We start from the raw sequence: 23,810 nt of genomic DNA on the forward strand, positions 1-23,810 counted from the left end.
AAAAGGGACCACCGGGGTTTGGCCACTTGCAGAGGGGCCGCGCGCGCGTGCCGGACCGGTGTCAGAGGCCGCAATCATTTGCGAGGTGAGAGGGAGCTGCGGCCTGCTCGTGTGCGCCCAAAGAGGAGGGCACGGCCTCGCGCCCTTGCCCACTGTCGCGGTTCCTCCCCACCAAAAGCGCGGCCTTTGGGACTAGGGTTGAGAGGACGCGTACGTGGTTGGTAGAGGCCGGGAAGGGCGACGCGCGCGCATGCGCGGTCGAGAGCAATCATTGTCGACCGTGCTTGCGGGGGCGAAAAGGGCGGGTGGGAAAAGAAGAAGACGGGATGGGGGAGCGAATCATGCGCCATGATGAGGCGCCTTAGCGTTGTGGGTGGGGGGTGGTGGTGGTGGTGGTGGTGGTCTGTCGACCGCGGTGTGGGGATGGAGGAGGAGTGGGCGGACGAGCTGCCGCTTTGCCACCTGTGGTTGGCTGCGTCTTCTTGTTTCCGCCGACTTGGATTTCGTGGGAGCGACGCGACGCGACGCGACGCGCGATCGGCCGCTTTCAGACTTTTGTCCGTCAACGGTGGTTGGCTGGCGTGGGCGGCTCAGACCCTCGGGTGACGTGGCCTTCTGAGATCCCCGCGACCAAAGCCAATTTGTGGGCCTTGTCAGGCCTTAAATGGGCCACTTGGATTTGGACCCAAATCCAAACAGATGATGATAAGGGTAATCTTTACACCGTTATTTTTAGAGCTGATGAAACTTGTCGGCTAACAACAAAGCAGACAAATGTGTTCTTCAACAACAATTTACTCTGAATTGAATCCTCGAACACATTAGAAACACAATTCCTGATTATTTTTCACAGCAATATCTTTTTCAAATTAAAAAGATATTTTGCAGCATCTGCTTTTCCCAAATTAGGACCCAAAAAAATTGTCCTACTACCATCATCATCATCATCACCTTGTTCCTTGGTTACCACTCTTTCATAAAGAACATGAAATAAATGCAAGCTTCTACTACTTAAAGTGATGCAGCCTTCAGCTCCTCCACCAATTTGGCTGCGGATGGTTGCAGTGCTACAGCTCCAAATTGCTCACTTGAATACTTCTTGTACACCACCTTCAGCTTGCCCTCAGGAGCAGCCGCATGGGAGTTCACCAGCATCTGTGTGCAATCCCTGAATCAAATCATGTTCATTAGCATGTGTGATTCAACGGAACGTAAGGCACAAAGGAGAAGATTAAAGTTCACGCACAGCAGTTGTTGTTCCGAAAACCCTGTGTGGTGCTTGAGTGTGGCAGTCCAGAGAGGGCTCTTCCGCAGAGTGCACCGGGCTGCATGAACAGCAGCAGCAGCAACCATGGAGGGACAGAACATTATCATGGAGTAGTGCATCATAGCCAACTCCGCGAAGAAGAAAACCATGCGTTCCATCTGCATTTTAACCACGCTAAACTGTGTCATAAACTACATCAACATCAACATGTTGGCAAGAGAACAACCGTCTGCTCTCTCACCTCCTGGTCGCATGCTGCAGCCTTCAGAAATCTCACGAGGAACACATAGGGCGTCGGCACTGTCAAGTTCCATTCAAGCTTGTTCAGGATTGCTTTCTCCATTCCAAGGATCTGCTCCCTCGTATAAGCCCTATCCGATATGCAAATGAAGTCATTCACCTGCAACCACCACATTCCCAGCTCAGTTCATGAAAGCCATGCCATCTCTGATATGGAACTTGTTCGATTGTGCACAACCACACACACCTCTGGTGCCCATATCTCCTCGTACTTGCTTGCGATGAGCATGGCAGACACCCCCACAAGCTGCAGTTCTCTCCTCAGAACCGTCTCCATCGAAAGATACCGGTCGATGATGTGGAATGTCAGGTAGAGAGTCTCAGGCGACAGCTCGAACTTATGGTGCACTTCGATTAACCAGTCAGCGAGAATGGCTCTCATCTTGGCGTTGATCTCCACCTGGGAATCCATATAGTCGTGAGGCCTGCAATGGTGCTGCATCAACAGAGTACAGAAGTAATCTTAGTACAGATAAATATGGAGTGTCTGATAAAGATGGGAGGAACTAAAGCTGCCATTTTGGAGTACCTCAGCAGATTTGTAGAACTTGTAGATGTCCTCAACGTAATCCACGACGGCCAACTCGTCCTCGGTATCGGCCGCATCGATGTCATCAACCAACTCCTTCGGCTTGTCAGTGAGTCCACAAGCAACCTAAAACCAAAGACAACACTCTTAAGTTGAAGTGCACATGCAGATCATAACAATGGAGATGTTTGAATTGGTCCTTTACCTTGCTTCGAGCAGTGAGAACAGATGTAAGCGTAGTGGCTTTCTTCCTGGTAGTAGATTTGGTGTGGGATCTACTTGTGTCAGCTGCTTGCTTGGGTACCTCCTGGTTCTTGTCGGGGCTTATCACTATAACCTTCACCTCCTCTGTCTTCTTCTCCTTGCCCTTAACTGCGACCTTCTTAGCTGGTTTTGTGCCAGCTCTAGCGACTGCTGCATTAGCTTTGACGGCTACAGGTTTCTGCAATTGAAATGGCATGTCATCAATAATAGATTCTTCTCATTTGCAGAGACAAGTCGGTGAACATTGGGGCGAAGCCTTTGTACCTTATTAGCAACAGCAGCGGCAGCGACAGCTTGTGCATTGGCAATAAGTTGAGCACCAAAACTCCTGTACGAAGATTACAAATATAAGAGATTCGTGCAACGATGGGGAAGGAAGTACAGAATTGCTGCGTTCACAGAGCATGTTGATCGAATCTACCTGGTGATGGGACGATTGATCTGGGATTCCAGCTTCCTGACAACATGGCAAATGTACGAGTGTTATGTGAATCTTTAGGAACGAAAAGAAGAAAGGGAAAGAGAAGAGGCGCATCTGCTGCTATTATTACCCTTCGACAACCTGGGCGTGAACCAGATTACCAATGTCTCCAAGGGCTCGGCGATTCTTCCCATCTGCTGCTGCGCCGGCTTTCTGCTTGCCCCCTGGCACATGCCCACCTGGTAATCGCATCAAAAGTGGATGTGATTTCAAGCTAATAGCTTTGGATTCCCCACAACACACACGTGATCAAGAAGAAGAAACTCTTCAGATCAAGAAAAACAGAATCTTGACAGAAAAGATAGAACAGTTCAAGAGATCATTCAAAAGGGAGAAAAGCAAAGAACCGGGCGTAACCCTGACATGATACCAAACAAAAATCAGCATAAAGATTCCTTCTTGAGAAAAATGAGTTCCTTCCTAAATGGATAGAGATCAATGAAAGAAAAGGGTTGCTTTCGAAGTCGCTACCTCTCTGCTGCTGCGGGACGACGGTCTGATGCCTGGACGCCATGTCTTCTCCCTCCTGGTCGATTACTTCCTCCTCCTCTTGATTCTGAGGACGAAAGAGGCTCGAGAACACAGACGAGAGGAACGATTGGAGGCGAGTCCTCTTCGACTCCCCTTCTCCTTCCGCTCTCAGATTCGCCGCCACCGTCCGGACTTCGCCCCTGCTCTCCGCTATCCTCCCCTCTTCGCTCGTCCTCTTCCGGGCCTCACTGTGGGGTTTAAAAGGGGGGCGAGGAGGAATTTTGCCAACGGTCGGATTCTTTTCGAACTGACAACTCGCAACGGTCCGATCCTTGAGATCCTACGGCTGACGATTCTCCTCTCCCAAAGTAGCCGTTGGGTGACCTGCCCAAAAAGGACTGTGTGTGTATATATAGAGATAGGGCATGATCGTAATTAACTGTTGTTTGAAGTGGGCCGGAATTGGGAGCCCAATAACCCAATGTTAAGCCCACACTGACTTGGGTTACTTTAAGAGCTAACGGATAGGAATCAGTCCTCCAATCCGAAGAGTGACAGATGAATCCCATAAGAGGAGAGAACTCATCATCACTTTTTCTTCTTCTCCTTCTTTGAGAACTCATCACCACTGAGCAGAACAGACAATTTAGTGTGCATAATTCTTCACTACATGAAAGCATTCTTCCTGCTATCTGATGCTGCAGCACTATTCTTCATTGGCAGACGTGTTTTCTGCTCACTGACAGGGGGAAAAATAAGCATCAAGTAGGAGGAGAAGAGGTTGTACTTTGAATCAAAGAAGCATATTGATAGAGACTTCAAGAGATCTTTTCATCTGTTTGCTTCTGTGACGGTAATGGTGATTGATTGCGTAGTTGTGCACTTGTGGCCCCGATAGAGGAATATGCCATTGAATCTCCCAACACTTGGCTTTCAGGCTCCATTCCGTAGCCATCCAATGTTGTGGCTGCAAGCTTTCGTCGACCGACCTCAATGCAGTTTAGGTGATCTCAAAAGCTTTCTGTTGTTCATATATATGTGCGTAATTCCTTATACCATCAATTTCTTATAATATCTAATCATTATTAATTGAGCATTTAGAGTCACATAAATACTAAATTGTAATGATTACCGTCCTTTTTCACTCAATTAAATATATATAAAAAATCAATACTGGCCAATATGTTGGAGAATATAATGATAAAAAAATAATTGAATTGTAATGGTCAGTATCTTTTCACTCATTAAACGTATAAAGTATGAGACAGCGACTTGAAATATTTTACGAGTTAATTCTAATTCTAGTAAAATTCGACATATTTAGATATATAATAAAATAAATAAATTCATTCTATTGACAGAATTATCCGATTTGAAATAATTGCATCAATCAAAAGTCGAATCAGATTTCTATGCCGTCCGATCCAAACTTTTTCCCTTTTCTCTTACCCAAAAATATTGTATATTATTCAAATTAATTCAAAATTCTTAATTATATATATATATATATATATAGAGTGAGTGGAATCCATGAGGTAACAAACCATTTTCTTGGCGGAAGTGAAGCTGCCTGTCGATCGAGAGACGAGGGTTTTGAGCGAGGAAGAAAGCCAGGGGTTGGTCGCTTTGGGACCGAGAAAGAGAGACGATAGGGTTTGGGAGATCGAGGGAGCGATGCCGTACCTGGTCCGGGATCGCCTCTTCTTCGGCGACATCAAGGCCGCCGCCGAGGTGCTCAAGAAGGGGAGCGCGGAAATCACACACGTCCTGTCGCTGCTCAGCTCGGCGTCCATATCCTTCTTCTCCGGATGGAGAGCCGATATGTGCATCCCGGCCGAGGAAATCAAGAAGGTGTTCGTCGGCGCCGATGGCTCCCCGAGGAAGTCGCTGGCGCCAGAGAAGCTCCTGTACTCGCTCGAGCACGCCGGGCCGGAGTTGAAGCTGGTGAGGATGGCGGTGCCGCTAAAGGACACGGAGGACGAGGACCTGTTGGATTACCTCGATGCGTGCTTGGATTTCATCGATCAGGGCAGGAAGGAGGGGTCCGTGTTGGTGCATTGCTTCGCCGGCGTGTCGAGAAGGTATCTGGATTTCTTCTGGGTTCGCTTATTAAATTCGTTGGCAACCTTTTCTTCTTTGCCTAATCTATAAAGGGAATCTTGGACGTGATATGCTTGGATCTGCTTTTCTTTTCTGCAAGATTCGTGTTCAAGATTTTTCTATGTTTAACAGTTTGGTTTATTGAATGATGCATGGACTCCGTTGTGACTAATCAAGTTGTAAAGATTTTTGTTCCTGTTGGCAAACCAAAGGATACTCAAGGCTGTAGTAGTTGGAATGGTTTTGTCAAAGAATGTTTGATGAAATCCCACAAAAAAGAAAAATAAAGTAAAAGAAAAAGGTTCTGAATTTTTTGTGACTTGCAAAAGATATATAAGAACCTTTGGATGCCACAAGTTTTGTTGGGGAAGTGGAGGGGTTGAATTTTTGGCTCGATGAATCAAAATTATCGGTGCTGATGAGGGCACCGCAACACTGGCTAATGGAGATAAAGAACCCTGCGACAAAAGCACACTAATGAAACTTAGTAATGGCAGGGGCAAGAGGGTGCAAGAAAAGGTAGCAAGGAGGCAAAAGAAGCTGACACCGGTAGTAATTCACCTGCTGTTGACAATGGAAGCATTAGCAGTGAAGAAATGCATTTCGCTGTTGGATAGTGAATGTTTGGAATGTTTTGGTTTTCAATAATTGCCATAGTTGGCAGGCTATTCAACACGCTCATGTGGGCCAATTGTCAGCTATGATTCAAAATCTGCCAGCATCCACATGGCATGTGAGATGTTTTGTTAAATTTTTAAAGATTTTTTAAGAAACAAGTATGTGATGATTTGATTGATAAAAGAATTGCAGTTTTATCAAGATAAAAGGTCTCTGGTGATATGGTGCAAAAAAAAAAAATCTCTGCCTGTGATTTTTCCAATGAGCCTAAGACAGTCTATAATGTGAATATATGAATTTTTTGTCTTGAGTTGTTTGATATATCTTATCTCAATCTCAAATTTTGTTTAGTTGTTTCTATTATTCACTTTCTAGACATGTCTTAGCTTTTAATGTTGGTTCTCTTGTATGAATTTACCAGAACATCAGGAAAATTTAACTAATGTAATAATTATAACTTGCCTATAAGAGTAGCAGATTAGTATTTTTTGCCTGCAGTTTCATATCATTGAACCTCATTTGTGACCTCTGGTTTTCAACATTACCTTTGTGGAAATTGTTATCTGCTAGTTGATATAACTTGCATAACAACATGTTAAATTAAGGATTCAAGATTATTATTTTCCTTCCAATATTGACTTTTCTTGTAACACTTTATGAAGCATACCCACCCAAAGAGTCTTTTTCCTAATTACTTGTTAATGTAAACTATCTGTTCAGATTGAGGTGCATGAAGAAACCGTATCGAATAACTTGCTTACTTAGCCTATGGAAGATAGTTACTTGTTTGTCAGAACCAGCATTCTGAATTTTTTGGCTAGTGAGTTTAACGTGATGGGGCAACATGTCATATTATTTGCTGAATCATGAGATTTTGCTTAAATACATTTTTGCTTATCTAGTTTGTCCCCCGCTAGTTACATTTGTATTTGATTGTGTGTTTGTTGCAGTGCTGCTGTGATAACTGCATATCTTATGAGAACAGAACAGAAATCCATGGAAGGTTTGTATGACTCTTTTTATTAATTTTGTTGTCTTCTGGATGTAGACTTTTGTTGGTATGTAGATAAGCTGCAGCTACCGTGCCCATATATTATAACAAAGGTGAACTCTTAGAGCTTTTATTCTAGTTTCTCTTTGCTAATGTAGTTACATGCTGTTTCCAGATGCACTTGAATCCTTGCATGAAGTTTGTGACCTGGTTTGTCCAAATGATGGTTTTCTGGATCAGGTTTGATTAATTTTGGATACTACTGTGATTATGGTAGTGTTACAAAGAACCTTTGACATAATCAATATAAAAAATCTTGCAGTTAAGTTTATTTGAAGAAATGGGTTTCAAAGTAGATACTGAGAGCCCCATTTACAAGCGCTTCCGTTTGAAAATATTGGGTGGGTTTTTCATCTCTCTTTGGATTAATGTTAGAGCAATAGATGCCTTTTGCTTTTGTGTTGCTTCTTACTTTTGTCCATTTTGGCTCTATCATGGATTTGATCATGCTTATCAATTCTTTTGTAGTTGCTAAACAAGTTGAAGTTATGGCATGTGTTATATGTTTGTTGAACAAATCCATGCACGTATATGGCACATATTTGTTTTAAGTACATTTCAATATGATGCATGTTCCAAGAACTGATCGGGCTTATAAATTCTTTTGTAGTTGCTACATAAGTTGAAGTTCAAAAAAAAAGTTAATGTTATGGTATGTATTACATGTTTTGATGAAGAAATCCATGCACACATTTGATTCCAGTACATTTCTATATAATGTGTGTTCCAAAAATCAAATAATTTAACAGCTTCTATGGAACATAAAATGTTTATTCCTTTTCACCTTTGAATTTGTGCAACCTTATAATTTCACATTGGACAGCTTGACAGCTTAGTGCATATTTGGGTTTGTCTGTAGCTTATGCATTAATATAATGAAAATGTATTTCTCCTATTGAGAACATACAGTTGGGTATGAAACTCTAGTTATGAAGTTAGAGAAGCTAAAAATTGGTAAGTACAGGGCTGAGCCTATTTGAACTGTTGAAATATTTTACCCGCTTTCGAGAACCTATTCTAGTGATAACTAGTGTTTCCTATATAATGAGTAAATCTCTGATTTCAAAATAATAGTCAAATGTTTACTTATTTTAGCTTACTAAGAAGAATATGCAAGGGAGACATGCAAATTGTATATGCAAGTTCCTGGGGATGCTTGGGTTGTCTTGACACCTACCATGTTCAAGGGTTCCATGAGATGTCCTCAGATTTGATGGTGGTGTATTTAGCTGTAAAGATCACTTCTTAAAAGAACGCAACAAATACTAAGTAGAGATTCCATAGGAAACTTTGGCGGTTACAGTTTTGGGGTTCTTAGATATGTGGGATGAATGTAATGCTAGAATAACTGGTAATGTCCTTTTGCTCATGCCTGATATTTATGGGCATGTGTGACAGGTTTTGATACATAAATCATTTGCGGAAATATACCAATTAATAATAGTAGATGTTTAAAGTTGTGAGGGAGTGGAAGGTTCATGAGCAGAGAATATGGGTTGGAAGTTTTATTTATGTGCTAGATAGTGTTGAAAGGGGAAAATGAATTTACCAACAAAGAATAGGTTAACCATAGAAGTCTGACTTAAGAAAAAGAATGGCAGCATTTTGTGAAGTCTCTAATTTTCTATATTTGAATCAAGTAAAACAGAGGCAAAGAGAATTTATAATAACAGTTTCTAATGAGCATGTAATGGAGACGAATGTTTACAGGTGTGGCACTTCAGGATGGACTCAGAAGACTAATGCAAGAAAGTATGGGAAGTAGGAATTGAATATATAGTCGTTTTAGCTTTAGACCCCGTTAAAATATGTGAAATAAGGAAGTTAAATGCAAAATGCTGAAGGTTAAATGACTCACAATCTGTTTGTGAAAAATGTGAAAATTGCTTCTCTTGTGTTAAATGACTCAATCTGTTATGTGAAAATTGCTTCTCTTTTGGTTGGTCTTGGGAGTATTATTAATGAAAGAAATCATAGTTGACTCTTCAGTCATAAGTGCTTGATCATGTGACAAATTTTTTTTTCGTAAATTTGTTCACACGTCCCGATTGGGACGGTGTCTGATCATTCTGCTATGGTTAAGTAGTTAGTTGGACTAGAAAGCATCAGCTGAATGCATATGAGACTGTTCAGGAGTGCTGATTGGGTGGGCAAATATTTTTTTATCACAAACTTGTTCAAGAGCCCTGATCGAGGCACGTTTGGTGGCTGATCATTCTCCGATAATTGGGTTGTTAACTGGACCTGAAAGCATCATCAGGATCACCCTTGTTGCCTCTTACTTGATGGTCCAATAGAAAGGTTGCCAGATAAAGACATACTGTAGTGTACTTGAAATTATCCTCTTTGGACTTCTTTTTTTCTTTGCTGACAAGGCACATCAAATCAGTCAGCCAGATTACTAGGAAGAGCATAAGATTACATCAACAAGCGACCTGTTTGGAGACCAAATCAAATACTGCACACTCATGATGGGACAGGTGGAAATGGTCTAACAGTGCATATTTGCTTGATTTTAGGGATCTGTTTGGGGCCAAAGTTGGATGTACCGAATCTACCGCTCAGTATGGGTGGTACGTACTGATTCGACAAAGGATCAGTATGGGTGGTACATCGGTACATCCCAGTATATTAAGTGTCAGTACACTTGGTACGGTTTGATATAGCTCAGTACGTATCGTACCAATAGTTAATCGGTATAACAGTATGGACTGGTAATACGAACCATGGTTGGCTAAGCTTGAGCCTCAATCCTTATGTGCATTTTCCATTTTGTGCAGGTATGCACTTAGGGTTCATATTTCACAACAAAATGATCATTTAGGTAACAGAGAGTATCATCTAAAACTAGGTATCTGCCATATTCCTTATTATCCAGACCAAGTTCAAGACATCACAATAGGGGTTTTATTTTCATCGTATTTCAAGTGGTTTAGCATAATTGTGATTTTGGATTTATGATATGGGCTGATTTTTCTTGTGATGAATGTTGGTAGTATATCCTATGTTAATAACTTTTGCCTTGCGGACTGAATTGTCTGATTGAACTAGAAGTTTGGCATTCAAGTATTTCTCTCAACTTATATTGATAATAATATGGCCATTGTTATTAGGTCATTCTTACAAACAAGGGGAGAAAATAGACAGTTTCGTATTTGGTGCTGATCCTGGTTTGCCGCCGCCAGAGTTCAACCCTTCTGAGGAGGCCCTCGAGGGAAATCAACGTAGTACAGCCTACCGCTGCAAGAAATGCCGGAGGATTGTTGCATTGAAAGAGAATGTTGTCAGCCATGTGGCCGGTGAGGGGGAGACGTGCTTCGAGTGGCAAAAGCGAAAAGCCAGTAACCGGGCTAATAATAGATTTCAGGAGCAACAGTGTTCATCCTTGTTTGTTGAACCCTTGAAGTGGATGACATCAGGTAAATTCATTTCAGAGTTTTATAGTCGTGCGTGTATTTCAAAATCCATAGTCCTTTGTTTGTTGAACCCTTTGTTTGGAATTAATTTATACACTCGGTTTTGATGGTGTTTCAGTGGAAGAAGGTGCACTGGAAGGAAAGCTATCATGCGTGCATTGTGAGGCACGCCTCGGGTACTTCAACTGGTCCGGCGTCCAATGCAGTTGTGGTAGCTGGATCACCCCTGCCTTCCAGATTCATAAGAGCAAAGTTGATATTAGCACGGTGTAGTTGGTGCTTTGCTTCTCGACGCACTTACTCTCCTCGGTACTGCACGAATTACTTGTACCCTTGTGAATGAATGGAGCATTGTTTTCATGAGAGCTGGTCGTTTGTTGTTGATTGGTGTATAGAAAAAAAATATGACTTACAGAGAATATATATATTGTATCATCACAAGCTCTTCATTTCTATGGTTACAGAAAACATAACTCGAAGAGCAGAGTTTTGGTTCGCAGCTCTCTGGCCCTGCGTCGCCTCGGTCAGCCAAAAATAGGGGACGATTTGGGGGAAATTTAATCAAATAAAAAGTATTATGACATAGGTGACTAAGGTTCAAGTCATGTAAACGATCTTAGATCATCCTGAAATCGGCAAGAGCCTTGGGAAATGTTATGGAGCCCTCGAGTGTCTGTGACATCAGTGATAAAAGACTTATTTCTAGAAGTTAATTACCTTATATTTGAGATTGAATTATATGTGTTCAAATTTTCGAACGTGAGTTTAAAAGGCATAGTCGATTATGTCTCGTACAGTACCTTTATATATTCGTCTGTAGAAGAACAACCTCTCTAAAATCTGTTATTGGTTCAGAGAGACGAGTTAGAAGCATAGGAGAACATAATCGACTTAACAATACAAATTATAAGCAATTCTCACGCATAGCCTTTACTATTAGTGACTCATGGGAGAACATAAAATGTTAGTAAAGGTCATGGATGAGAGTTATTTTTTATCGATCAACGGAAACTATTTAGAGAATACAAAAGTATCGAAGCAAGTGGTTAAAAGGGATAGCTGTCTAAAATTAAGTATCGATTAAAATTGAGATGGACCCGTAGAAATATCATTGTGCCACAAAGACGAATTTATCGATCGTGATTAGGGAGACATATGGTAGGTAACAAATAATATGACCATAGGCATGGAAGCATCATAATATCGCAAAGGCAAGACTTTAGTGAGGATATCGATCCTTTGGTCTGATGGAGGAAGAGCATATGGTCATGAAAGGGACCGAGAAGATAAAAAATATAAAGATAAACTTCAAATACTAATACAAGACAAAATAGCAGAGGTTATAAAACTTTGTAAGACTGAAGTTGAAGGGCTTATCATCAAAATAAGCTATAGTGAGAGACTTCAAGCTAATGTGGGAGTGCTCTACTAACGAACGAAATTGGTAGTACGCGATATTGTACCCTTTCTACTAAAAAGAGTTGATAATAATAATGATGGAGAATATGGTACAATCCTAAAGGTGATCAAAACTAATAGAGACTAGAACTCAACTAACCCCACACTAGAGTCGGAGTTTTGACGAGTTGAAACAGAGTTGACGAATCAAAGTTTGATTACTAAACAACAATTACAAAGAGTAGTTAGGAGTCAAGAGATGTGTTGTAGCTAAAGCAGGATTGAATATTTAAGGAGAGGTAATATCCACAAAAACTTTGATAATGATGTCAAAGGAATAAGTAGTCGAGGATGTCATGGACAAGTCTGTACACAAGGTGTTTAATGTAATATTTCTACATGTTTGTATCTTTCGATTTTGTTTATACTTTATATAGAGAGCTTGAAGTAGGTTGGACAATCCTATTTTGATTTGTTTTTGTGATTGTTTCAATCCTTTACACAGGATTATATGGTCCTCATGCAAGGGTAAAATTGTTTAAAAATATACCATACAAATAGTCATTTTGGATGTTTTCTAACTCTATAGAATGGTGCAAAGTATCAACTTGTACAACTTAGAGTTACCTGAATGACACATGGTGGGATAAACTTTTGGGGTATTAACTATGGTTGGTTCGCTGTTATGTTATGCAATTATATCATGTGGATATTTTTGGAAACTTTTGATCGGACGAACCACCTTGGATTCTTTATTGTACGATCATTCAGAACTTACCAAATCTATGTTTTTAATTTACATTGTCTATGAAATGCTTGCTAAAATATCTATGTATAAAACCCAAAGTAAAACATTTCTTCTAACCCTTCTCTTTTACATGTCCTTATGGGACATTAGAGATTATGAAACAATTGAGCCTTTGTGGATGGATACACAGATTATGCACGATTTAAGCAAAATCAACTATTATCGTGACAAACACTTATCGATATCAAGTTGATTTTCTATATAATAAGGAAAATTTAATATTAAGAGTCACCTGACGATCGGCTAAATAAATGAATCATTTGTCAATAGTTTGTCGAACATACAGAACCTCAACTAAACTAAAAATATAAATAAATGGTAGAAAGGCAGACCATATGGCCTAGAAGCAAGTTTAGTCGACGGATCTGCAGAAAAGTTCAGCTCCCCAGTCAAGATATAACATAATCATCCAAAAACAACAGCATAAGTATAAACAAAAATATCTTATCATGAAATCATTTAAAATGGAGAATGGAAATTTTTTGTCAACAAAATTTGAGTCAAATAAATCCTGATAATCACATTGTCAGGCAATCAAAATCATTAGCAAAAACTACTGAAAAAAGATATTTCTTTAGTCAAAACAAAAAGAGATACGGGGCAGATGTAGCTCAGGTGCAAAAAAGGAGTTGGAAATGGATCCACTAAAAATAAAAGAAATAAGGTTTGGGCAACAACATCTGATGGTGGATTTCTTGTCAGATAATAGTTATCCTATGTGAACTTCCTAACAATCAATATCCACCGAGAAATTGCCAGCATTTACATGATGTAGCTGATGCATTTACTACCCGTTTTGGTGAACAAGCAGCTTTAGAGTTAAAAAAAAAGAAAAAAGAGAAATAAAACAGTTGGAATGACCTCAGAAGAAGGCTGATCCAAATTCCTCAGAGTAGGACTCGAAAAGATATAATAGCACCCCAGCTTGATGCAAAAGAAGAATTCTGTTCAGTATTCTTTTATAGTGCCAGCAGATTCAGTAGCAGAAGGATGTAATAAAGGTCTGTAAATGATCATGCAGTTGCATTTTATTGCTCAATGATGCTGTATGACTCTTGAGTAGTAGTATGTGAATCATTTTATGATGTCACTGATCCATCAAGTCATGCATTTCCTTTAGCACAATAGTAGAATCAGAGATACGGACCAAGTGGTCTAACCCCTCCCAGGGTGACCAAAATAGGTGTTTTGAGAGAGTCTGGGTTCTTGTTGCTTAATGAAATTTGGTTTCTAATACTATACAACAGGATATGAAATAACCCCATAAGGCAGCAAATTTATAGAGTTATACAGCATATGGTTAGGCCGCCAAATCAGAGTTATACAGCATATAGCTTGTCGAAAAAACTAATCTAAGAAAGATTCTTGAATATTTACAATGATTTTGTAAGTATTTTAATCAAGCACCTACGGTGATTTGCACCCCAGAAACTTAAGATGCAAAGGACCGATGTCCAAGTCAAGCCAGGTATATATCTTTCTTACCATTTTTAGTAGTTTACAAGAGAAATCAACACTATCAACCAAATAAATAAGAAAAACAGCCAACAATAAATGAAAGTGCAGTTGGTTACCATTTCAGAGCTAGTAAGGAACTCTGTTGCCGTTATAATCTCAGTGTATATTTTATCTAATTAATGCAGATGGAACATAAAAGTCTCCCCAATAATCAATCACATATGGGGTAGGCTTCTAGATTTTTTGTTTCCCATATGTAATACAGATGATCATCATGATGTTTGGGAATGAAAAGTAAGTGACAACTTCCAATTACATGCAAATCATTAGACAATGTCGTAGCCCTACCAGTTCTTGGTGTGACTCACGAGAACCATAGGTAGCAAAATTGGAGTTGGTGTAGGGATCAATCAATTACAAACTTGGTCTCGGTCAGATTGGATTGGCAGGGTCATAGTTGACCAAGAAAATAATTTAAATTAAAAATAAAAAACAGAAATAAGGGAAAAGGAATTTTAAAAATATATTAGATTTAAAAATATAAATATATTTTTGTATCTTATTTACATTATTAGTAATAGAAAACATATGTCAATTTTTATAAAATATATTAATAAGCCATAGACAATAGACACATCTATCAGCTAGGAAGGATCAACAAAGATGGTTCGAGATTGGCTGATATTCCCCAAGATCTGCTGATCCCAGCTGATTCCTCTAGAGCCCCAATTTCTCAAGATCAATCACATAACCCTTTGTCGCAAGTCAAAATCCACCAAGTTTGAAAACTAGGTTGAGAACTACAGTGGATTCTACATGCCCCTTTTTCTTTGAACCTACAACCTTCTTTATTAATTGAAAAGTCCTCTATTTTCTACATATATTGCAAATGTGTGAAAGAATATTTTTTGCATATTTCTTCTAACTTATTTTTAAATATAATATCTTCCATGTTGTATTCATGTTTTTTCCCTGGACAGTTTGCCCATATATTTGACAGAGCACCTAGTACAGCCAAAAAGTTTCCAACAAAAGCCATGGCACAACACTGAGAAACTTGACAATCATTCAGAGGAAACAATTTTTCATGATCAGAAATCAAGCATATGCCTCTCCACCCAGTGAACCACTTATGTACAGCAATCAGTTAAGATTCTAAAACATAAACTAAAATGTAAAGTAAAGTTTCAATAATGAGCTTTTCGTGACCTAACGAACACACAGTTAAGTTATTTTAAATATAAGTAATAATTTGAACCAAAATAGCAATCAAAACTATATCAAAAATTTCCTATAAAATAGATATTACAACTCGACCATAGACTTAATATCAGAAAACAAACCGATTGAATCTTGAGTCACTTATGCCATTGGTCAAATTGGTGAGTCAGTTGGTCGGACCACGTTAATTCAAAATTATATGTAGTACTAGAAAAGATTTAAAAAAAATCTATAAATATCAAAATAAACAAAAAAAAATCAAATGGTCTTAAATATAATGGAAGTTCAATTTAGATAAAATGAATAACATCAACTAACATTATAAACATAAATATTTATCTAAAATAAATTATTCAATAAAACAAAACAAATCGTTTATCCAACATAATTGTAATTACTCAAATATTAGAGGGATGACTGAAGAGAGGATTCCTCGATGAGAGGATTCCCGAGGAAGGAAAGGATCCTCTATTCTTTTCTTAATACTTTTTATTTACATTTTAAAATCTTTGATATTAAAATTATTCTATGTCAGAATGATTAGTTAATTTAATAATAATTCTAATTCATTTAATTAGACATATTTATGTTTCAAAGAATTACGTATGAATTTCTATGATTTAATTAGTTTTAAATTTAGAATAATAAATTTAAATTAATTAATTCATGAAAAAGAATAGATTTGAGGTTAATTGTTATTTTGTAATATTTTAAAGTGTATCTGAAAATATTGAAATCTAATTTAAGTTAATTAGTCAAACTAACCCATGTGCCTAGGTACAAATCAGCGTATATGACCAGGTATAGCTTAACATATATGGTCAGGCATAACCGAACTCATATAGCCAAGTATAGTTCAACCCATGTCGTTAGCCATGGCCCAACCTATGTGGCCAGATACGGTCCAACCCATATAGTTAGGTACGACGTAACCCATGTGGTTAGACACAACCCAACCCACGAGCCAAGTATAGCCTAATTCAATGGTTAGGCTCAATCCAACTTGTGAGTGAGGCTCAGCTCAACCCGTAAAGCTAGGCTCGCCCAGCTATACGAGTGGCGCTAGATACATCATTGCCCCTCTATCCAGCCCGTTATACCTCGGCCCAATCTACTACCAAGGACAAGCATATACGATGCATGTGACCCACCCAAGGCTCAGGTGGGTCGGTTCGGTTTGGGCTAGCACTATACGATATAGTATAATTTCCTCTCCCTTTATTGGTTTGAGCTCATTAGTTGACTAACTCAAACAGGTTCGATCGGTTCAGGGCGATTCCAGACCATCTTAACTGATTCAAGCCCATTTGACCTATAGAAACTAATCAAGTTTAAATTAGACCAATCTAAGGTTATTCCGGATCGGTTTTATAAGGATTTGAGGTTGGGTCTATTAGGTCTTAATTGAATTAAGTTTGGTTTAATTCAATTGGGCTATTCCAATTAGGATTCTGGTTGATTGAGGATTATTAAGAGATTGATGTCTTATGTCTTTATGATTTGATGAACTTAAAAATTTTATTTGAAGGTGTTATTGGGAAATGATAAATGGTTTTCTATTATTTCTTAGATTAAGTTGATGATATTGATGTGATTGTTACTATGTAGTATATGTGACCATAATGGTCCAATTAGAAGTGCAACTTGTGAAAGGAGCTTTGGGCCTATTACAATGCAGAATCACCAATGGACATAGTCTATTAGGTCATACATCAATCATGGTCCCTCATAATATCTTATCATACTATCTCTTTCATGCATGTATGAATGAATGAATGCAAATGAATGTCATGATTGACTATGTATCCCTACCAAGAGCAAGTACGATGATTCCTTTTAGAGATTAGCAGGTCGTGAGACATGATTGTTAAATGATTCCTCTATCTGCTATTGGAGGAATGTGTCCCCGCATGGGCGGGTAAGGGATACCACTCCATCCACTATTGAGAGTGCAACATGGGTTGTCTTCATCCACTATTGGGAGGAATCTATCCCGTAAAGTATGCATATCTCTTCACCCGCTATTAGAGAGTGCATCATCGGGTATGATGTATGTCTTTGTTATCTAACTATTATATATGTCATCAAGATGTATTATATATGACTGATGCACGATTTTGTTTACTACATAAGAATTATCATTAATTTTTTAATACATGAGTTTCATAATGAATTAATACGTTATCATTTCATATTAAATTATTGACATTTGTATATATTTCACGGGTATTAAAGATTAATTTTATGATTTTTCAGAGGTTCCTATCAGCATGTGTGGTTACTAATGTGTTTTTATCGTATATTTGTTTTTAGAGTAACCTACTACTTTGTATTAGATCTAAGGCTTGAGTAGAGAAGACTTTTTTGTCACTTGTGATATATGATTTTTTTAATTAAAAAATATTTAGTATTGTAAATATAGGAATTTGAATCCAAAGATTAAAAAAGAGTATTATATAAATTATAAAAAATAAAATGATGATTTATATTTTTTATAAATTTCGGATGTGATAATTTAACAATATCAAAATAATAGTGTTGAGGATTTGTTGGAATATGAGAGATCCTAGGATTAGAATATTAGATGACTTAATTAGTTTTTAATATTTAGATTTTTGGGTTAAGAGATTAAGATCATTTTACTTAGCCAAATATGATTTATTTTTAGATAAAATTAATTAATTAAAGATATTACTCAAGAAAAATCTCATTAAATAGACTTGAACTGAGATTATTAAGTAAAAGGCTAAAATTTTAGTGTATTTTCTTTAAATTGCAATAAGTGTTGTAATGTTTTATCGTAGAAACTCTCGTAAAATTTTATGTTTTGGATATAATTTTATCATGACAATCTTATCCACTTTTTGAAAAGTGAATAAGAGTTATTAATTTGATTATAGAATATATTGTTTCATTTTTTAGATGTATTTGTTAATTGACTTCATTATTCATAAAGATGCACATATTAGATTTATATTTAATATTTTTTAAAAAATAATTTGGTAATCTGATTAGAAATATTATATGATACTTATGTTCACAATGAAATGTTTAGAATTTTATTTTACTAAAAAAATAAGTTTATTTCATGAGTGATGTAGCGTTTTTTTCGACCATAGTTTGTCCATGCTGGAGATCTAAAATTTCTTCATATAATTTCGTTATAAATTTTAGGTAGATTATATATAAATGAAGCTTGAAATAATTTCTATTATAATTTGACATATTACTTTCTGAATATTGTTATCCTCTGTTTTGGAATATTAATTTTGTTAGTTATGGATAAGATAAATTTAATAAGAAATTATAACAATATATTTACTACTTATTGTGTGGTTTCTTTAGGGTCGATGATTAATTTTCTTTCTCACTTTTACCTTATGTTATTATGAATGTTTGTGATTAACATGTCTAGTTTTACTAACCGGAGATAATATTATCAATTGTTTTCTTAGATGTAAGAGTTTTGACAAATTTTAAGTACAAAAATTTTGTAGGGTCTTTCATAAATATATAAATTGAAAAGTATTTACCCTTATGATTTTTTATATCAAATATTATCCTTGAAATTAATATTAGATTTGACATGTGTTAGGATGCTTTGACATGTGCTAAAAAAAAAAGAAAAATGTACAAAAAACACTTAAAGTTTTCAAGTGGCACATTTATATCTAAATATTTTCAAGTTGATTTAGATTTATCTTTTGACTTAGTATTTCAAGTGCGAACTATGTTGAATTAATATTATTTTTCATATTAAATTTGGGAACAAATTTTTGTTAAGTGTGAAGGAATGTAAACATCGATGATTTTCCTCGCTTAACATAAATCAAATTGCCATAAATAATGTGTTACTTTATTTAAATTATTAACTTCCTTGTTTGTATAGTATGATTAAGGAAATGATTAAAATTGATTTTCTTAATCACGTGGATAAATTAAGAATTTTATCAATTAATCAAATTATTAATTGATTTATTTCTTAACAAGTGATGTGATTTTTAGAAAATAAATAGTTTAAATTTTATTTTTGTGTGTTGACCATAAAAATATTATAATTCTATCTTTGTGTGTAAAAAAAAATTAAAAATAAATTAAAAATAAAAATTAAATTATTATTTATCTTTCAAGCACATCTTCTCCTATATAAAAAGGGCTTCCATTCTCTCATTCCTTACCAAGCCGAACAGTAAAAAGATTAAGAAGAGGATTCCCTGAAGAGAGATAGAATCTTCTATTTTTTTCTTACCAGCTTTTATTCATATTTTGAGATCTTTGATATTAAAATTGATATAATTTGTATGATGCATAATAATGTTTTGATTTTCAAATTTTATGATTAATAAATAATTATCATTGAATTATGATGTTAAAATGATTAATTAATTTATATATTACTTCTAATTTATTTAATTAGACATGTTTACGTTTCTAGAAATTCTATACGAATTTCAACGATTAAATTATTTTTAAATTTGGAATCATGAATCAAAATTAGTTAATTTATGAAAAAAATGGATTTGATGTTAATTGTTATTTTAAAATATTTTAAAGTACTTCTAGAAGTATTAAAATATAATTTAATAAGAGGGATCAAATTAGGGTCTAACCTAAGTTAAGTTGATAGGTTAGACTAACCAATGTGACCAAGTATATCTCAGTCTATGTGGTCAGGTATGGCCTAGCATATGTTATCGATCATAACCACAGTCCATATGGCTAGGTATGGTCTAATCCATATGGTTAATTATGACTCAACCCATGTGGTACACCTCAACCTATGTGGTCAAACATAACCCAACCCATGTAGTTAGGTATGGTCTAACCCATGTGGTTAGACATGACCCAATCCATGTGACCAGATATGACCTAACTCATGTGGCCAAGCATAACCTAACTCATATAGCTAGGCACGACCCAACTCACGAGCCAAGTGTGACCCAATTTAGTGGTAAGACTTACCCCAACTCGTGAGTGAGGCTTAGCCTAGCCCGCGAAGCTAGACCCACCCAATTATGTGATTGGAGTTAAATATATCGTCGCTCCTCTATCCGACCCATTATACCTCAACCCAACCTGCTATGTGGGATAGGCATATGTAGCACACGTGACCTTCGTAAGGCTTAAGTGGGTAGGATCGATTTAGGCTAGCATTATACGACAGTCTAATTTTCTTTCCCTTTATTGGTTTGAGTTCATTAATTAATTAGTTTGATCGATTCAAGCCGATTCATGGTGATTCCAAACCAACTTGACTAAATTAAAACAATCAAATCCAAATTAAATCAATATAGGATAATTCCAAACTGTTTTATAAGGATTTGAGATTGATTCCTTTAGGTCCTAATTGAATTGAGTTTAGTTTAAATCAATTGGGCTACTTCAATTAGGGTTTGGTTAATTGAGAACTATTAAGAGATTAATGTCTAATGTACTTATAATTTGATGAACTTAAAAGTTTTTATCTAACGTATAATTTAGAAATGATTTATGGTTTTTTTATTTATTTTAAATTAAGTTTGAACTTAAAAGTTTTATTGTACCCCAACCGAAGGCAGGTAAGGCGATTCCCTTTGAGAATTACTGGGCCGTCAAACGTGATAGTATGATGATTTCTTGATTTGCTGTTGAGAGGAATATGTCCTCATTTAGGCGGATGAGGGATACTATTCTATCCGTTGTTGGAAGTGCAATATGAATTATCTTCATCCGCTGTTGGAAGAAATCTATCTCATAAAGTATGTCGATCTCTCCATCCGTTGTTGAGAGAGTGTACCATTGGATGTGATGTACGCATAATTTTGTTTACTGCATAAGAATTATCATTATTTTTTTTATACATGAGATTCATAATGAATTGATATGCTATCATTCCATCTTAAATTATTGACATTTGTATATGTTTCATAAGTATCGAAGATTATTTTTATGATTTTTCGAAGGTTTCTACCCGTATGTGTGGTTACTGATGTGTTTTTATCCTATATTTATTTTCAGAGTAACCCGCTACTTTATAATAGATCTAAGGCTTGGGTGGAGGAGACTTTTTTATGACCCAACTAAGAAGATGTGATTTTTTTAGTTAAAAAAATATTAAGTTTTGTAAAGATAAAAAATTTGAATTCAAAGATTAAAAAAAATCTTCTGTAAATTATAAGTAATAAAATTATGGTTTATTATTTTATAAATCTGAGACATGACAGTTAATCCTAATGTAAGATGGGTATAAATACCCTCTAGAACATATGATAAGAAAGCTTTAAGTAGCGGGTATATAAATAACTTTTGATATATTACAAATCAAGATCAGTTTTATTTGATTCGGACTATTCATGCAGTTTATTAAAAACCGATCAGGTTAGTCATTCATTCTATTTTTTAATAAACCGATGCAATATGGGGATCAAACTGGTTCATTTTTTCAGTAATATGACTCAATCTAGGCAAAAATATAACCAACCTAAACCCTAAACTCATGCTGCTCTTGTACTCCAAGGGCTCTCTAACTTATCCACTTGGCCTTTTCTCCAAACTCCTTGCTCCAACTACACAATTCAGTAGCTCGCTCTTTCTCATCATCTCAGTCATTACCTTGGATGAATTTATTCCTTCCACTCCCTGTGTTTAATTCCCTTGCCATGCCTCTATTCTTCCTCAAATGATAGTGTCTTAGACTAATTCTGATTTCTATTTTTTTGAACCTACTGAGCGTAGCTGTTCAAACGAATGGAAGAAAAATGAATAAAAGTAACCGAACCTATCAAGTTCAGAAAATATAGCACATTATCTTGGAACAAAGAACGTTTAGAAGAGGCAAAGACAAGGGATAAAATAGATATACCAAATAAAAGAATGCTAAAAGAAGTTATAGTTCTTGGAAACTAAAAATTACTGTTCTTCAAATGAATAATGCTATGATAAACATAATTCACTAATACTGCATACGTTTAAGGTACACCAAAGCTAGAATCTCCAGCAACAAAGACAAGATTACAGAGAATAATACAAAGATCTGCATGTCAAAAAGATCAATGGGAGGGCAACATAGTCAAAAGAATTATATACTGAAGCATTAAACAGATACAATTTGTGTAGTTAAATTAATTCAGGTAAGTTAAGAATGTTCAAGAGGAAGCTAATTGCTTGGGTTGCAGATTTGCATGCACAAAATGGTTCAACTGCATAAATTCTCAAGTAATTTTCCCAAGAATCATAAGGTTATATGAAAAAAAACTCACTGAATGTTTATTTGAGCTTATTTCTCTCTCAGAGACCCGAAGTAATAAAGCAGATATAGGCCAAAAATCATCTCTGGTGCTTATGAGAAAGCAAAGATGGAGGCAACAAACTTCCGTAGTTAGAACTCTTGAAAGATGTCCTGCAATAACAAACGAAGAGGGAACCAGAAAAGCTTTGAGAACATAGCCCCAATATTGCCAGCCAACAGTTCTATTTAATTTTGAGAAGATACAAGACATAACTAAGAACTATCATGTTGGATCAATTAAAAAAGGGAAATAAGATCTACTACACCAAAGTAACATATTGAGTTAATTCAAGAAAGTCAAGAAAAGGAGAGCGTAGAAAGATGGCATCAATCCTTCCTGTCCGGATCTCACCAGGGCAATTAGCACCCATCTCCCTCGGCGCAACCACCACATTCCCTGTGTAACTACTGGATGGTTGCTGGAGATTCATCCACCCTCCACGCACCGCTAACAAAACTTGCAATAGAGACCCACGATGACAGATTAAATTCAAGAAAGTGTCCGTGTATGTCTTAAGTTGGCTAAAAAGCATTCAATCAACACAAGCAACCCTCATGATCCGGGAGAAGGAAAAAAAACTCCAAAATCCGAGTTAGATGTCCAATGTCCCAGTTCGAAGAACACGCAACATGAAGAGGCACCGCTAGGGCGCAAGAAACGAAACCACCATCAGATAAAAGAGTGAAGGGAAAGAAAACACAAGAAAGAAGAAGGAAACCTGATACGACAATCCGAGCTTGAGCGAACGGCCTTGGAGCCCAAATAGGACAGTGGGAAAGCGCTCGCGGCAACGAAGGCTTTCGACGCCGGAGAAGTGATAGGACCAGACGAGAATGGGGACGAGACCGAACCGAGAAGAAACACGATTAACCGACAGGACAAGAACGCGAGCTTCCCTCTTCCGTTTCTTGTTTCTTGATTCTTGATTCTTGATTCTGCCTTAGGGGCCGAAACGTTATAATGCGTCATACAGAATTATAACGGGACCAGCGCAACAAAAAAAAAGATTATGTCGGCCGATATTTGTTTGTTGTACTGTGAACGAGCTGTGTACGCGAGGGCATTTACGAGCATTTATGAAGCGGCAACAAACTGATGATGATCATGATCATGATCATGATCATGATGATCATATCGACTTCCTGATACCATCGTGTATG

At 36.9% G+C, this 23,810-nt stretch overlaps 2 protein-coding genes and 1 long non-coding RNA gene across 3 annotated transcripts; 1 reads left to right on the plus strand and 2 right to left on the minus strand.

The window, feature by feature from the left end:
* Positions 1–777: 777 nt before the first annotated feature.
* LOC103992461 (G2/mitotic-specific cyclin S13-7) lies at positions 778–3,551 on the minus strand. The gene is made up of 10 exons (XM_009412160.3): positions 3,313–3,551; positions 2,912–3,020; positions 2,782–2,817; positions 2,625–2,688; positions 2,302–2,538; positions 2,097–2,222; positions 1,755–2,003; positions 1,509–1,667; positions 1,247–1,425; positions 778–1,168 (listed from the first exon to the last, which is right to left on the minus strand). The coding sequence occupies exons 1-10, from the start codon at positions 3,353–3,355 to the stop codon at positions 1,012–1,014; spliced, it is 1,359 nt and encodes a 452-aa protein (XP_009410435.2). The 5' UTR covers positions 3,356–3,551; the 3' UTR covers positions 778–1,011.
* A 1,293-nt stretch (positions 3,552–4,844) lies between these two features.
* LOC135679314 (uncharacterized) lies at positions 4,845–10,952 on the plus strand. Its single transcript, XM_065192918.1, has 6 exons — positions 4,845–5,393; positions 6,981–7,033; positions 7,197–7,261; positions 7,344–7,422; positions 10,195–10,500; positions 10,616–10,952. The coding sequence occupies exons 1-6, from the start codon at positions 4,987–4,989 to the stop codon at positions 10,768–10,770; spliced, it is 1,065 nt and encodes a 354-aa protein (XP_065048990.1). The 5' UTR covers positions 4,845–4,986; the 3' UTR covers positions 10,771–10,952.
* Positions 10,953–12,884: 1,932 nt separating this feature from the next.
* On the minus strand, positions 12,885–23,562 carry LOC108953371 (uncharacterized). Its single transcript, XR_010515214.1, has 3 exons — positions 23,369–23,562; positions 22,621–22,760; positions 12,885–13,068 (listed from the first exon to the last, which is right to left on the minus strand). It is a non-coding gene; the product is annotated as an uncharacterized LOC108953371 (long non-coding RNA).
* Between the last annotated feature and the right edge of the window lie 248 nt (positions 23,563–23,810).

Source organism: Musa acuminata, chromosome BXJ1-7 (genome assembly GCF_036884655.1).
Source record: "Musa acuminata AAA Group cultivar baxijiao chromosome BXJ1-7, Cavendish_Baxijiao_AAA, whole genome shotgun sequence".
Classification (NCBI taxonomy): domain Eukaryota; kingdom Viridiplantae; phylum Streptophyta; class Magnoliopsida; order Zingiberales; family Musaceae; genus Musa; species Musa acuminata.